This window comes from Schistocerca piceifrons, chromosome 1 (assembly GCF_021461385.2).
Source record: "Schistocerca piceifrons isolate TAMUIC-IGC-003096 chromosome 1, iqSchPice1.1, whole genome shotgun sequence".
In the NCBI taxonomy this organism is placed as follows: Eukaryota; Metazoa; Arthropoda; class Insecta; order Orthoptera; family Acrididae; genus Schistocerca; species Schistocerca piceifrons.
The window spans coordinates 394,957,423-394,971,150 of NC_060138.1; the positions used below are offsets into that span (position 1 = coordinate 394,957,423).

A 13,728-nucleotide genomic window follows, 5' to 3' on the forward strand; every position below is an offset into this window, starting at 1 on the left:
AGTTTTTGAGGTGCTATGTTAGTTCTGGTGAAATGCATTTTACTTCTTAACTGAAGGCAAGGACCAATTGAAGAATTCGGTTTCTTTCTAATAAGTATTCTAAGGGTTGTGAAATTCGTTTTATCTGCTTTTGACGTTGTAAGCATACATTTTGAAATTTACTGTAATGTCTAATACTTAGAGGAAGGAAAAAACATATCAGCATTATGGTTCAGTGTTTAACACTTAATGTCAGATATGAATGAAAAAGAAATTCATTCTGCGAAGAAAAATGTCTTTTTGTTTTCAGGGCAATATGAGTAGTAACTTCCCAGTCATATATTGTATTTTCCGGATTTGGTAGACTACTTGCACAACAGCCTAATATGATTGGATAAGAGAAATTGAATATATGATATAGCAGCCCCTACAACTGGATTTTACGCAATCTGCAGCGCCTTCAAATACCATATGCAAGATTTTCATGTTATCTTGCTCGCCCTATGCAAGCTATTAGACCTAGAGAAAAAATGAGCAGGAACTTTTTGTAGGAAATTTAATGTAATTAACGCTTGTACCGGGATGAGTTTTCGCTAGAGGCCGTAGTTTTGGAATTATTCAAGAAATGAGATACAAAAGTGACCTTCAAACGAGTTTTTTAATAACTCGAAAACCATGGTCTCCAGAGAAAACATACCCAGTACAAAATTTAACTTCATTAAATTTCCTGCGAAAAGATCCTGTTCATTTTTTCTTGAGGGATAATAGTTTTTTCATAGCACGCGAGAGAATATGAAATGTTGATCATGGTATTTGAAGACGTCGTTGGCTGCATGTAACCCGGTGGTAGGCAACTGAATTACTTGTATAACAGACCAGAAAACCTGTAACTGTTTATGGTATCGTCGCACAATAACTAGAATCAGCTACAACCATTAAATGAATATGCGGTGCTTACCTCAAAAAGTTTAAGAGGCAGTGACCGTATAATAATAGGATGAGGTGAGATCCACTAGAGGTAAGCTAAGACAAGCCGTTTGTTCACGTAGGAGATCGCTCGCACAGCACTCACCCTACCAATTCTATAGTACTGCACATCTCAGATGCTTTGATTCTCTTCTGTTCCGGTTTTTCCACAATCCACCTTTCACTAACATACAATGCTGGGCTCCCAACGTACATTCTCAGAAATGTATTCCTCAAAGGAAGGCCTATGTTTGATACTAGAAGACGTCTCTTGGCCAGGAATGCCGTTTCTTGCCACAGGTAGTCTGCTTTTGAGGTCCTCCTTGCTCCGGCCGCCATTGAATTCTTTGCTGCCCAGGTAAATGAATTCCTTAACTTCATCTACTTCGTGACCATCAATTCTGATGTTACGTTTGTCACTGCTCTCGTTTCTGCTACTTCTCATTACTTTCACCTTGAATTTTAATTCCACTCCAGAACCTTTCTTTTACTTCCGTCATTGCTACTTCGATGTACAGATTGAACATTAGGGGCGAAAGACTACAGCCTTGTCTTACATTCTTTTTAATACAAGCACTTCGTTCTTGGTCGTCCACTCTTATTATTTCCTCTTGGCTCTTGTAGATATTGTATATCACTCGTCTTTCCCTTTAGCTTACCCCTATTTTTCACAGAATTTCGAAAATCTTGCTCCATTTTACATTGTCGATCGCTTTTTCCAGGTCGACAAATCCTATGAACGTTTCTTGATTTTTCTTTAGTCTTGCTTCTCTTATCAACCGCAACGTCAGAATTGTCTCTCTGGTGCCTTTATTTTTTCTGAAGCCGAACTGATCGTCATCTAACACATCCTCAATTTTTCTTTTCCATTCTTGTGTGTATTATTATTGTCAGGAACTTGGATGCGGTTGTGCGCTAACTCTCGCAGTTGTCAGCTCTTGCAATGTTTGGAATTGTGTGGATGATATTTTTCCGAAAGTCAGATGGTATGTGACCAGACTCATACATTCTACAGACCAACGTGAATGGTTATTTTGTAGCCACTTCCACCAATGATATTAGAAATTCTGATGGAATATTGTCCATCCCTTCTGCCTTATTTGATCTTAAGTCATCTGAAGCTCTTTTAAATTCTGATTCTAATACTGGATACCCTATCTCTTCTGAATCGACACCTGTTCCTTCGTCTATCACATCAGACAAATCTTCGTTCTGATAGATGCCTTCAATGTACTCTTTCGACCTGTCCGGTCTATCCTCTGCATTTAACAGTAGAATTCCCGTTGCACTCTTAATGTTACCACCCTTGCTTTTAATTTCCCGAAGGTTGTTTTTACTTTCCTATATGCTATGTCAGCCCTTTTGACAATCATTTCTTTTTCGATTTCTTCACATTTTTCCTGTAGCTATTTCGCCTTAGCTTCCCTGCTCTTAGTATTTATTTTATTCTTAAGTGACTTGTATTTCTGTATTCCTGAATTTCCCTGAACATTTTTGTTCTTCCTTCACTCATCGATCAGCTGAAGTTTTCGAAGCCCATATTCTCTTGTAACCTTCCCCTACAACTGCATTCCAGTTCCTCATGGTTTCTTCGCAGTTGTCTTCTTTATAGATATGTTTTTCTTTTTAACTTCTGTGATTGCCCATTTTAGACATGTCCATTCCACTTCAACTGTACTGCCTACTGAGCTATTCGTTATTGTTGTATCTATAGCCTTAGAGGACTACAAGCGTATCTCGTTATTCCTTAGTACGTCTGTATCCCACTTTTTTGCATATTGATTCTTCCTGACTAATCTCTTAAACTTCAACCTACTCTTCATCACTACTACATTCTGATCTGAGTCTATATCTGCTGCTGGGTACGCCCTACAATCCAGTATCTGATTTCGGAATCTCTGTCTGACCATGTTGTAATCTAACTGAAATCTCCCTTATCACCCGGCCTTTTCCAAGTATATCTCTCACTCTTGAGATACTTGAACAGTATATTCGCTATTAATAACTGAAATTTATTACAGAACTCAATTAGTCTTTCTGCTCTCTCATTCCTTATCGCAAGCTCATGTTCTCTTGTAGCCGTTTCTCCTACTCCTTCCCCTACAACTGTATTCCAGTCGCCCATGAATATTCTATGTTCGTCTCCCTTTACGTACTGTATTACCCTTTCATCATTCTCATATAAATTCTCTATCTCTTCATCTTCGACTTTGCGACGTCGGCATGTCGGTGTTGGTTTTCTTTCGATTTTGATAAGAACAATCCCATCACTGAACTGTTCACAGTAACACACTCTCTGCCTACCTCCCTATCCATAACGGGTCCTACTCCCGTTTTACCATTTCTGCTGCTGTAGGTATTGCCCTATGCTCATCTGACCAGAAATCGTTGTCTTCTTTCCATTTCACTTCACTGGCCCCTACTATATCTAGATTGATCCTTTGCATTTCTCTTTTCAGATTTTCTAGCTTCCTTACCACGTTCAAGCTTTTGACATTCCACGTCCCGATTCATAGGACGCTATTCTTTCGTTGGTTATTCAGTCTTTTTCTTCTCCCTCTGGGCAGTCCCATCACGGAGATCCGATTGGGAGACTCTTTCGGAATCTTTTGCCAATGAAGGGACCATCATGACACTTTTACAATTACAGGCCACATGTCCTATGAATACACGCTACGTGTCTTTAATGCAGTGGTCTCCGTTGCCTTCTGCAACCTCATGCCATTGATGATTGCTGATTCTTCTGCTTTTAGGATCAGTTTCCCACACCAAGGACAGGGGATTGTCCTGAACCTCTGTCTGCTCCTCCACCCTCTTTGACAAGGCCACTGGCAGAATGAGGGTGACTTCTTATGCTGGAAGTCTTCGGCCGCCAATGCTGATTATGTACCAAAATTTAAGCGGTAGCAGTACATTTAAAACCACATAGCCTGCCTGTAAGCTACAGTGATCACCAAAAATATTATGAATTCCCACGGTGATACTGAACGCAAATTGGTGCTGTTGCGGACACGTGGCGCGGCAAGGAAGGCGGAGCACAGACGAATGAGATTCGGTCCAGCGACGATGCGGGCAGCATGTCCACCGACATCAGCGAATTTGAAAAACGGGCAGATTGTTATGACCCAGCTTCTGGGAGTGAGCATCTCGCAAACGACGAAGCTGATTGCCTGTTAGCTCACTGATGTCGCGTCCATCTGTGGAAAGACGTGTACGAACAGTGGAACCGTAAGTTGTCGCCTAGTCATAGCACGTGGACGTCGGAGGCTTGTCCGCCCTGTAAAGCGCGACAGGCGTCGTCGATCTGTGGCAGTTCGATGCGTGTGGCTGACACAGACTAATGATGGTGCAAGTGTTTTTGAGCATTCCGTCCAGCGGTTGTAGTTGAATGAGGGTCTCCACAGCAGACGAACCCTATCAGTTACATATTTACCCAATAATATCGTCAGTTTCGTTTGTAGAGGGCGATCATTGGGATTAGACAGTGGTTCCACGGGAACGTTACGCTTACTTGTATTAAACTAGTTCCTTGGTACACCCGCTCCCCGTCTGCTTTCAGCGACGGTGCCGTCCGGTCATCGCCCTGGGGACCCATCTATTGGCTCGCCTCAGCCCCAGGTGTTACCGACGCTGCCTTCCATTTTGCCCCATGGCGACGCGCCGCCGCCGCCGCCGCCGCCGCCTGTTCTTCCGCCGGCGACACCCGAAGTGGACGCGTCGCTGCAACCGCCGGGCGCCTCCCTGGGTCACGCGCCGCCGATCGCTTCCCGTGACCAGTTGTCCTCCGACATGGAAGTCTTGCCCGCTCCGGAACATATGTCGTCTTCGCCCGTCGGGTGCTCCGGCTCGATGGAGGTCGACCCTTCGGCCCCTCCTGTCTCTCTAAGGGCGCATACACCGCATGTTGGCGTGCACCCTGGACTAGGTTTTCAGGCGTTTCCTAGCTCCCCTCGGACCGAATGGCAGGGTGCGGGTGGCACAGCCTCGCCTGTTGTTAGGCTCCCCACCTCGTCGCATACGTCAACATGGGGTCCTCTCCACGGCGGGCGGAAGCCTTATGCCACAACCGTCCGCCGATTTGCGGGGGAGGAATGTGGTGTCACCGCCAGACACTACACTTGCTAGGTGGTAGCCTTTAAATCGGCCGCAGTCCGTTAGTATACGTCGGACCCGCGTGTCGCCACTGTCAGTGATTGCAGACCGAGCGCCGCCACACGGCAGGTCTAGAGAGACTTCCTAGCACTCGCCCCAGTTGTACAGCCGACTTTGCTAGCGATGGTTCACTGACAAATTACGTTCTCATTTGCCGTGACTATAGCATAGCCTTCAGCTACGTCATTTGCTACGACCTTGCAATGCGCCATTATCATTTTCTATTTATCTTGAGATGCATGTACCGTCAGTCCGATGTTCACCAATCATGGATTAAAGTTAAGTATTCCAGCAGCTACGTACTTTTCTTGCTAGTATAACTCCTTTAACTGTTCCAGACCTCACGCCAGCCTGCGTGAGCTTAAACGCGTGCCTTTCAGCTACCCGTCACTGTGGATTGGCTGTCTTGCCAGTCCACAACACTGTCCATTCTTCTTGTCAGTGTTTTCCACGTTTCTTCGCCGATTCTGTAGAGAAACTTCCTCATTTTTTCAACATTCTTCTATGTCATCACACCTCAAACGCTTGCAGTCTCCTTCGTTGCTCCCACAGTCTATACTTCATTACTGTGCAATACTCTGCTCCAAAAATTCATTCTCAGACATTTCTTCCTCAGATTAAGGCGGATGTCTTATTCTGGTAGACGTATGTTGTCAGGAACGTTCTCTCTTAGCCTGTGCTAATCTGCCTTTTATGTCCTGCTTGCTTCGTCCCTTACGCGTTACTTTGCTTTTAAGGTAGCTGAATTGCTTAACTTCACCTATTTCCTCGTCGCCAGTTTTGACGTAAGTTCATCAATAACCTAATTTCTGCTACTCTTCATCACTTTCGTCGTTTTTCAGTTTACACCCAGTTCATATTCTGTATCATTAGACTGTTTATTCCATTCGACACCTCCTATAATTATTCTTCACTTTTACTGAGGATAGCAATGTCACTAGCGAATCTTGATATCCTTTCACCCTGTACTTTAATCCCACTCCTGGCATTTCTTTTATATTTTTCATAACCGTAAATGGTTGTTTGACGTTTAGATTAAGAGTAGTGGCGAAAGATTACTTCTTTGTCTCATATCCTTCCTATCCAAGCACTTCGTTCGCGGTCTTCTATCCTTATTTTACCCTCTTGGTTGCTGCAGGTACTGTATATTATCCGTATTTCCAGGAGAATTTCGAACGTCTTACTCCATTTTACATCGTCGAATGGGTTTTTCAGGTAGGCATATCTTAGGAACGTGTCTTGATTTCCGTTGAGGTTTGCTTCCATTATCAATCGAAACGTCAAAACTATTTCTCTGCTGCCCTTACGTTTCCGAAAGCCAAACAGATGGACACCGAACAAATTCTCGATTTTATTTCCTATTCTTATGTGTATTATTCTTGTCAGCTACTTGAACGCGTGACCTGTTTGTCTGTCTGCGCGACAGTTCACGCACGTATTTGCCCGTTCCATCTTTGGGATTTTGTTGATAATGTTTTCCCCGAAGTTTGATGGTAGTTTGAAGGAGTGTTATCTACCCCTTCCTTTGATCGGAAGTCGTCCAAAGCTTTGTTAATCTCCGGCTCAAATACTGCAGGCAGTCCGCCTCAGCTTCGCTGCCCTTACTATTTATTTCATTCCTACGTTATTTATATTGCTGTATCCCTGAATTTCCCTGAACACTTTGGTACTTCTCTCTTTCGTGAATCAATCGAAATATGCATTCTTTTGACCGATGTTTCTTCTCAGTTACCTACTTTGCTTGTACCTATGTTTCTCTGTCGAACTTCTGTGATGGTGCTTTATAGAGATGTTCATTCGTCTACAACTCAATCACCTACTGTGGCGTTTATTTTCGCAGTATCTATGACCTCATGGAAATACAAACGCATTTAATCATGTCTCAAACCTTCGGAATGTCACTACTTTGCACACAGATTGTTCCGGACGAGTCTTTTAAACTTCAACGTATTCTCCATCAGTACTGAATTGTGATCGTAGTCTGTATCTGCTCCTGGGTACGCCTTACAATCCAATATCTGATTTTGAAATCTGTCTGACCATGATGTAATCTAGCTGAAATCATCCCGAATCTCCTAGCCTTTTCCAAGTATTCCTCCTCGTCTTGTGACTTTTGAAGAGTGTATTCACTGTTAGATGAAATTTACCATAGAATTCTATTAATATTTTCCTCTATCATTGATACCCCTACCTTCTACTCCTTCTCGTACGACTGCGTTCCAGTGACCCATGATTATTAAATTTTCATTTCCCTTTACATACTGAATTAATCGTTGAAAAATGCTCCTATATTTTCTCCATCCCTCCATGTTCTGCTTGCATGTACACCTGAACTACGGTTGTTGGCATTGGTTTGGTCGAATTGATGAGAACAACCCTATCACCGAACTGTTTGCACTGGCTAACTCTCAGCTCCACACGGTCCACGTGGCTCCCCCCGTCAGGGGTTCGACTCCTCCCTCGGACACGAGTGTGCGTGTCGTCCTTAGCGTAAGTTAAAGTTAGATTAAATTGTGTGTAAGCTTAGGGTCCGATGACAGCGGTTTGGTCCCATAAGACCTCACCAAAAATTTCCAAATTTCTCTGCTCCACTTTCCTATTCACAACGAATCCTAGTCCCATTATACCATTTTCTGGTGCTGATGATATTTTCCGATACTCTTCTGAACAGAGATCGTTATCTGCTTTCCATTTCACTTCGCTGACACCCACTGCTACTAGACCGAGCCTTAGCATTTCAGCAGTGTTGTAGAGAGCTTGGTTGCGAACTCTCGATGAAAACTTGGCGCAAAATTCGCCTAATCTAAGTCTGATGGAACACATCTGAGATACTATCCGGATCCATTTCAGCGTCTAGGTACCGCTGGCCATTAATTTACGTACGTTTCGTGGTCTGTGTGTAGACTTCTGGTGCTACATGCCTCTGGAAACCTACCAAGGGCCTGTCAAATCCATACCACGGAGCACGGCTGCTGTACCAGATTGCAAAAGCTGGACTAACACGGTAATAAGCAGTCGGTCATAATGTTTTGGCTCGTCAATGTAGTTGTCAACCTTGGCCACGTTTCGCGCTGAAGGTGCAAATATTCATAGCAGTGGGAGGGGACGGTGGCCGGCGTTTCCAGAAGGGAGCAGCGCACGTGACGGCGCGCGCCAATGGCGGCCGCGATGGCGTGGGTCAGCAAGCTAGGGGTGAGGGGGAGGGGGAGAGCAGCAGGGGAGGGGGGGAAGCGGCGCCGCTGGCGACGCGACGCCCAGCGCCGGCAGTCCCGGCGTCGCTGCGCCCCAGCCAGGCGCTCACACAGGTGGGTGCCGCGCAGCGCCGCGCCGCTCCAGCCAGTGGGTCGCCGCTGAGCGCTTCACGCCACACCACCCGCCACTAGTCTTCGCAACGATTGAACGTCCTCACGTTCTTGCTTTACAGTTATAACCGTTAGCTGTAAATAACAAACAAAATACCTTTCGCTTTTTAGAAATGTGGAAAAATGGTTTCTCCTTGTATTTAAGAAGAATCTTCAGCGACCTTCCCAGAATTCTACACCAGTTTTGGTTTTAAAAGGATTGTTTCTAATTTTAACCCAGTTTAGCCCTTGACTTCCACGTAAATTGAAGCTATACTTACGATGAACTTTCTTTTTGCATGTCCTGGCGATTATGCAGTTCCAGTAATGACTGACTTTTCAAGGAAGGACAAAGACATCTTACGTAATTTCTTAAAATTAAAAAAAAAATTTTATGTCGTGGCTATGAATGACTGACACTCATGTTAGTTTTATTGGACACTCAATAATGTTATTTTGCTTTCGACGAGTTCCATGGTGTAACGACGATCTTTTTATGTTTTGTGCTTGACTACCATTTTGTTACCCATGGTGTAGAACCAATCTCATTTCTGTTGTGCTGACAACCCAAGAAATTTCCATTGAACTGGCCTTTTATACAACTGCGAGTTATTGCATGATATGGTTAGTAATGATACGTCCAGTTTTTGTTCAACTTGCATCTCGATACGAACGTGATCTGAGGAAGTTGCGCTGACAACTGAAGCTAGTCCTAATATTTAATGTCTGTTTATGCACGCGAGCTAGACACTCGTAAGATTTTTCAAAAAGAAAGATTTTCTTATGGTTTAACAAATATGCTGTCTTAATTTATTTTGTACATTGTACCCACAGGTTGAAAAGCAAGTTTGCGTTACACTTTCTAGCATTTCCACTATGAAACTGCTATTTTCTGTATTACCACCAGTTTTATTCATTGTACGCTGTCTTTCTTTTGTATTAAACGTCTAACCACTTATGACAGTGGCACGTGCCCTCCGCCACACACCGTTGGGTGGCTTGCGGAGTATAAATGTAGATGTAGATGCAGATTCGGTCCATTAACTCGCTCGATTGTCAAGATTAAACGCATGAAACTGCAGTCATAACTTTGAACCTATGGTTACTTAGAAAGCAGTCACGTCATATAAAAAGAAAATTAGCACTAAGTGCGCTAGCATCTTATACGTAAGAAATTAAAATGTGACCTATCTTCAGTCCGTATTCCAAGTTTTGAAAAAATAAAATTAAATAAAAATCGTGCAATAATTCAGTGACCAATGAAAATGCTCTTTAAGTAAAAGTCTAAATGTATAATGGAAAAACTACCTGCATTGTTTTGTGTTATAAAAACCCACGACAAGCCACTAATTTTATTTTTTAAATTTTTATTATTCTAGAACTGGCAGAACTTTTCAAGTTTTCGCTGTTACACAATAATAAAAACAAGAAATAAAATTAGCAGCTTGTGGTGGTTCCCTACGGGAAAATGTCGTTTCTGAAAGCTGTGCAGCGCGATTTTAAGAATATTTTATCTGCATTGTATTGTGAAGTGTATGTTCTTTATAAATGAACATACGATTTATATTACAGTTGTGGAAACGCACACTCGAACAGACTTCGTTTTACGTGACAAGTTACATCTGTGTGGCCAACAGAGTTTCGAAGAGAGCTCTATAATGTCAGAATCAACCACTCCTCCAAATGTTCTCGCACGGAGTAAAATAATTAATTGCCTCTAAAAAATCTGGTAGAGAGAGTTCTAGTTTTTGCTGTCATTATTATCACAGCATTTGCATAATATTAACCGAAGGAGAAAACAATCAACAGATACTGAAGCTGATGTCTTTGATGCCCTTACGATAAGCTTCTTAGCTACAGTAACAATTTCTCTGAGAAAAGTTCCTTGGCAACAAGAATGGTGAAGTAATTGTTGTAATTCACGAAATATCGTTTAGTTCTCAATGAGACAGATAATATAGTGAGATGACGAGTCATGGGATGACGATGTGTACGTATACAGATGGAGGTAGTATCGCTAGACAAGGTATAAAAGAGCAGTGCATTGGTGGAGCTGTCATTTCTACTCAGGCAATTCATGTGAAAAGATGTCGGACGTGGTTACGGACGCTCCGACGTGATTACGGACCCTCGACGGGAATTAACAGACTTTGAACGCGGGATGGTAGTCGGAGATAGAAGTATGGGGCATTCCATTTCCGAAATCGTTAGCGAATTCACTATTCCGAGACCCGTAGTGCCAAGAGTGTGCCGAGAATTCCAAATTATGAACACATCGGCATCCCATGATTCGTCATCTCACTATATGATCTGTCTCATCACGGACAACACAGTGGCCCTCACTGAACGACCGAGAGCAGAGGTGTTTGCGAATAGTTGTCAGTGCGTGACTGCGTGAAATAACGGCAGAAATTAGTGTGGGATGTACGACAAACGTAGCCGTTAGGCCAGTGTGGCGAAATTTGGCGTTCACGGCTATGACAGCAGACGACCGACGTGAGTGTCTTTGCTGACAGCACGACGTCGCCTGCAGCGCCTCTCCTGGGCTCGTGGCCATATCCGTTCGACCCTAGACGACTAGAAAATCGTGGCCTGGTGAGATGAGTCCCGATTTCAGTTGGTAAGAGCTGATGGTATGGTTCGAGTTTGGTGCATACCGCACGAAGCCATGGGCCCAAGTTGTCAACAAGGCACTGTGCAAGACGGTGGTGGCTCCATAATAGTGTGGGCTGTGTTTACATTGAATGGACTGGGCCCTCTGGTCCAACTGAACCTAGCAGTCTTTGGAAATGCTTATTTTCAGCTACTTCGAAACGATCTGCAGCTATTCATGGACTTTATGTTCCCAAACATGTGACCGGACGACAATTGCTCGCGACTGGCTTGAAGAACATTCTGGATAATTCGAGCGAATGAATTGGCCAACTTCATCGTCTGAGCCGGCCGCTGGTGGCCGAGAGGTTCTAGGCGCTTCAGTATCGAACAGCGCGACCGCTACGGTCGCAGGTTCGAATCCTACCTCGGGCATGGATGTGTGTGATGTCCTTAGTTAGGTTTAAGTAGTTCTAAGATCTAGGGGACTGATGACCTGAGATGTTAAGTCCCGTAGTGCTCAGAGCCATTTGAACCTTCATCGTCTGACATGAATCTCATCGAAAATTTATGGGACATAATCGAGAGGTCAGTTCGTACACAGAACCCTACATGGCAACACTTTCACAATTGTGGATGGCTATAGACTCAGCATGGCTGAATATTTCTGCACAGGACTTTCAACGACATGTTGAGTCCATGCCGAGTCGGTGCACTACGTTGGGCAGAAGGAGTTCCAACGCTATGTTAGGAAGTATCCCATCATTTTTTTCACCTCAGTGTATTCAGTCAGGGTATTATCGTATAAAACTGAGCGAACAAGTTAAACAGTTGCAGGGATAGTTAACGAAAAACGTAAACTTGTCGGCAGTACAGAGCGTCTGTCAAGTGTGACCAGTCTGGGAGTAGTACTGCTTCATTGTTTGAGGTCCGTAGCGAGTAGGGCCGACAGCAGACTTCGATACCATTAACAGACGTATTTCTAGGACTGTAACAGATAAGTGTGGCTCTTTTAGTAAACAGCCAGACCGCTTCATGAGACACAATTCCAGTTGTAGGTTCCTAACTATCGGCTTCCAGGAGCAACTAAAATTTTGCTTTCGGTATTTGATATAATTATTTACGAAATTTAAAAATTTTAAATGCTTTCATAATCTACTCACTACGAGCTACAATCTAATATTAAATATTTAACGAAATCAGTTAGATATCCCAATCAGAAACTGTGTATACAGGGCGGTCTATTGATAGTGACCGGGCCAAATATCTCACGAAATAAGCATCAAACGAAAAAACTACAAAGAACGAAACTCGCCTAGCTTGAAGGGGGAAACCAGATGGCGCTATGGTTGGCCCGCTAGATGGCGCTGCCATAGGTAAAACGCAAATCAACTGCGTTTTTTTAATAGAAACCCCATTTTATATTACATATTCGTGTAGTACGTACAGAAATATGAAAGTTTTAGTTGGACCACTTTTTTCGCTTTGTGGTAGATGGCGCTGTAATACTCACAAACGTATAAGTACGTGGTATCACATATCATTCCGCCACTGCTGACGGTATTTGCTTCGTGGTACATTACCCGTGTTAAAATGGACCGTTTACCTATTGCGGAAAAGGTCGATATCGTGTTTATGTATGGCTATTGTGATCAAAATACCCAACGGGCGTGTGCTACCTATGCTGCTCGGTATCCTGGACGACTTCATCGAAGTGTCCGGACCGTTCGCTGGATAGTTACGTTATTTAAGGAAACAGGAAGTGTTCAGCCAAATGTGAAACGTCAGCCAAGACCTGCAACAAATGATGATGCCCAAGTAGCTGTTTTAGCTGCTGTCGCGGCTAATCCGCACATCAGTAGCAGACAAATTGCGCGAGAATCGGGAATCTCAAAAACGTCGGTGTTGAGAATGCTACATCAACATCGATCGCACCCGTACCATATTTCTATGCACCAGGAATTCCATGGCGACAACTTTGAACGTCGTGTACAGTTCTGCCACTGGGCACAAGAGAAATTACGGGACGATGACAGATTTTTTGCACGCGTTGTATTTAGCGACGAAGCGTCATTCACCAACAGCGGTAACGTAAATTGGCATAATATGCACTATTGCGCAACGGAAAATCCACTATGGCTTAGACAAGTGGAACATCAGCGACCTTGGTGGGTTAATGTATGGTGCGGCATTATGGGAGGAAGGATAACTGGTCCCCATTTTATCGATGGCAATCTACACGGTGCAATGTATGCTGATTTCCTACGTAATCTTCTACCGATGTTACTACAAGATGTTTCACTGCATGACAGAATGGCGATGTACTTTCAACATGATGGATGTCCGGCACATAGCACGCGTGTGGTTGAAGCGGTATTGAATAGCATATTTCATGACAGGTGGATTGGTCGTCGAAGCACCATACCATGGCCCGCACGTTCACCGGATCTGACATCCCTCGATTTCTTTCTGTGGGGAAAGTTGAAGGATACTTGCTATCGTGATCCACCGACAACGCCTGACAACATGTCAGCGCATTGTCAATGCATGTGCGAACATTACGGAAAGCGAACTACTCGCTGTTGATAGGAGTGTCGTTACACGTATTGCCAAATGCATTGAGGTTGACGGAGCATTTATTGCATTAATTTGGTATTTACAGGAAATCACGCTGTAACAGCATGCGTTCTCAGAAATG

General features: G+C 43.7%; 1 protein-coding gene across 1 annotated transcript in view; it reads left to right on the plus strand.

Moving 5' to 3' along the window:
* The first annotated feature begins 976 nt into the window (after positions 1-976).
* LOC124727193 (translation initiation factor IF-2-like) overlaps positions 977-13,728 on the plus strand; it is an 82,793-nt gene continuing 70,041 nt past the window's right edge. Inside the window, exons 1-2 of the mRNA XM_047248468.1 lie at positions 977-981; positions 8,144-8,436. Of these exons, the coding sequence (XP_047104424.1) occupies positions 977-981; positions 8,144-8,436 (298 nt within the window). The remainder of the gene's footprint in view (positions 982-8,143; positions 8,437-13,728) is intronic.